The sequence below is a fragment of the Nannochloropsis gaditana genome, assembly GCF_000240725.1.
Source record: "Nannochloropsis gaditana CCMP526 unplaced genomic scaffold scaffold064, whole genome shotgun sequence".
Classification (NCBI taxonomy): domain Eukaryota; class Eustigmatophyceae; order Eustigmatales; family Monodopsidaceae; genus Microchloropsis; species Microchloropsis gaditana.
In genome coordinates, this window is record NW_005803889.1 from 22,422 (window position 1) to 23,868 (window position 1,447).

The following is a 1,447-nucleotide window of genomic DNA, read 5'->3' on the forward strand; positions in this document are numbered from 1 at the left end:
AGAAGGGGTGGGGGGGTCAGAGAGTGTCGTGGATAGAGCAGCTAGGGCAGCCTTCCCGGAAAAGCATATTGAAGGAATCAAGGTCATTGGCATGAGCTCCGACCAGACCAGGGATCAAGGGCGATTTAAAAGAACCGCGTTCTGAGGTGCCCATGGAAGCCGTTCTCTGCCGGGCAGGCATTGTATTCTCGGCATTGGCATGACTCTTGCTTTGTATTCGCTCGACATGAGATATTTCGTCTTGATGTCAGCCCGTGCTCGGATTGGCGCTGAGAAGCACGCTGCGGACTTGCCCGTGTCAGCCTTACTATGCTTTGACTAATTTATTCTTCCCCGCTGACTGATTCATTCTTCTCCACTGCTTGTACAAGTCCTCAAAAGCGTGCACGTGCGGCACACCACGCTGGTCGGCTTTCTTTCCCCTCCGTGGTGCTACACCTGGTCGTTCTCCCCCCTCCCTTGACCCTCGTATGGGCCGCCGGATTACACAAAGCATCCGCATTCGCCCCCTCGACCGACATGCCGCTCCTTGCCAATCGCCCGCGGGCATTCAGTACGCGAGAGTGCCATGGGGTAAAGGGCGTCATCATTCCAGAGGGCTCGGCAGCATCGTCAGGCCATACGTACGAGAAACATCATCCAGATACCAGCCCCCCCCACCACATCATACAAAGCCCCGGGTCTCTAATACATCACACAAGGCAAAGGCCCCGACCAGATCCCACCGACACCCAATCCATCGCTTTCTACACCCGTTCTCCGACCACACGCTCTCCCCACCGCCGCCCGAATCCCCTCCCATCCAAATTCTCCCGATCCCCGTCGCCCTTCCCCACGCCTCCCTTCCGGCCATTCTTCCCCACCACCGTCTCCTATCGTCCCACTCGACTCCGTGGTCCCCAGGCACCTCCTCCATTGCCCCTCCCTCCCGCCACAACCAGTGGCTCGGTCTGTTCTACTGCGTCGGTCCACGCCCACTCCCGCCTTCCTCGCATTTCGAAAATTACAGCCCATCAACACGAGTTCTCTATCACACAGCGGCCCGTCTCTTTCCACGTCCGGGTAACTTTCCTCCTCTCTACACATGCCTCCCCCCTCCCCTCCTCTCCTCCATCGCCTCACGTGGCTTGCTGCCTGGACGGCCCCCGACGCAACTCCGACCCCTCCGGTTCCCCCCCCCCTTTTTTTCTTCCTCGCCTCCCTCCCGCCTCATCCACCACCACGGAGGGGTGGTACGGGGACGTGTACGGGGTGGAGAGCGCCGAACCAGCCGCCTTGAGCAGCTGCTGTTGCCCTGCCACGTGTTGGTGGTGCGACGGGGGGGACGGACGCGCAAACTCCGAGGCGGGTGACTCCTGCGGTTGCAAGTGCTGCGCCGCGTGGGCCCGGACGGGTCCTCGCTCGCTGCTTTTGCCGGCGGCTGCCAGGGGTGGGAGGAGGACGGGCG

General features: G+C 61.1%; 1 protein-coding gene across 1 annotated transcript in view; it reads right to left on the reverse strand.

Moving 5' to 3' along the window:
• Positions 1 to 1,209: 1,209 nt before the first annotated feature.
• Positions 1,210 to 1,447, reverse strand: part of NGA_0515900 (serine threonine-protein kinase dclk3) — a gene marked incomplete at both ends in the record, with an annotated part of 2,050 nt that continues 1,812 nt past the window's right edge. Inside the window, one exon of the mRNA XM_005855978.1 lies at positions 1,210 to 1,294. Coding sequence (XP_005856040.1) covers positions 1,210 to 1,294 — 85 coding nt within the window. The remainder of the gene's footprint in view (positions 1,295 to 1,447) is intronic.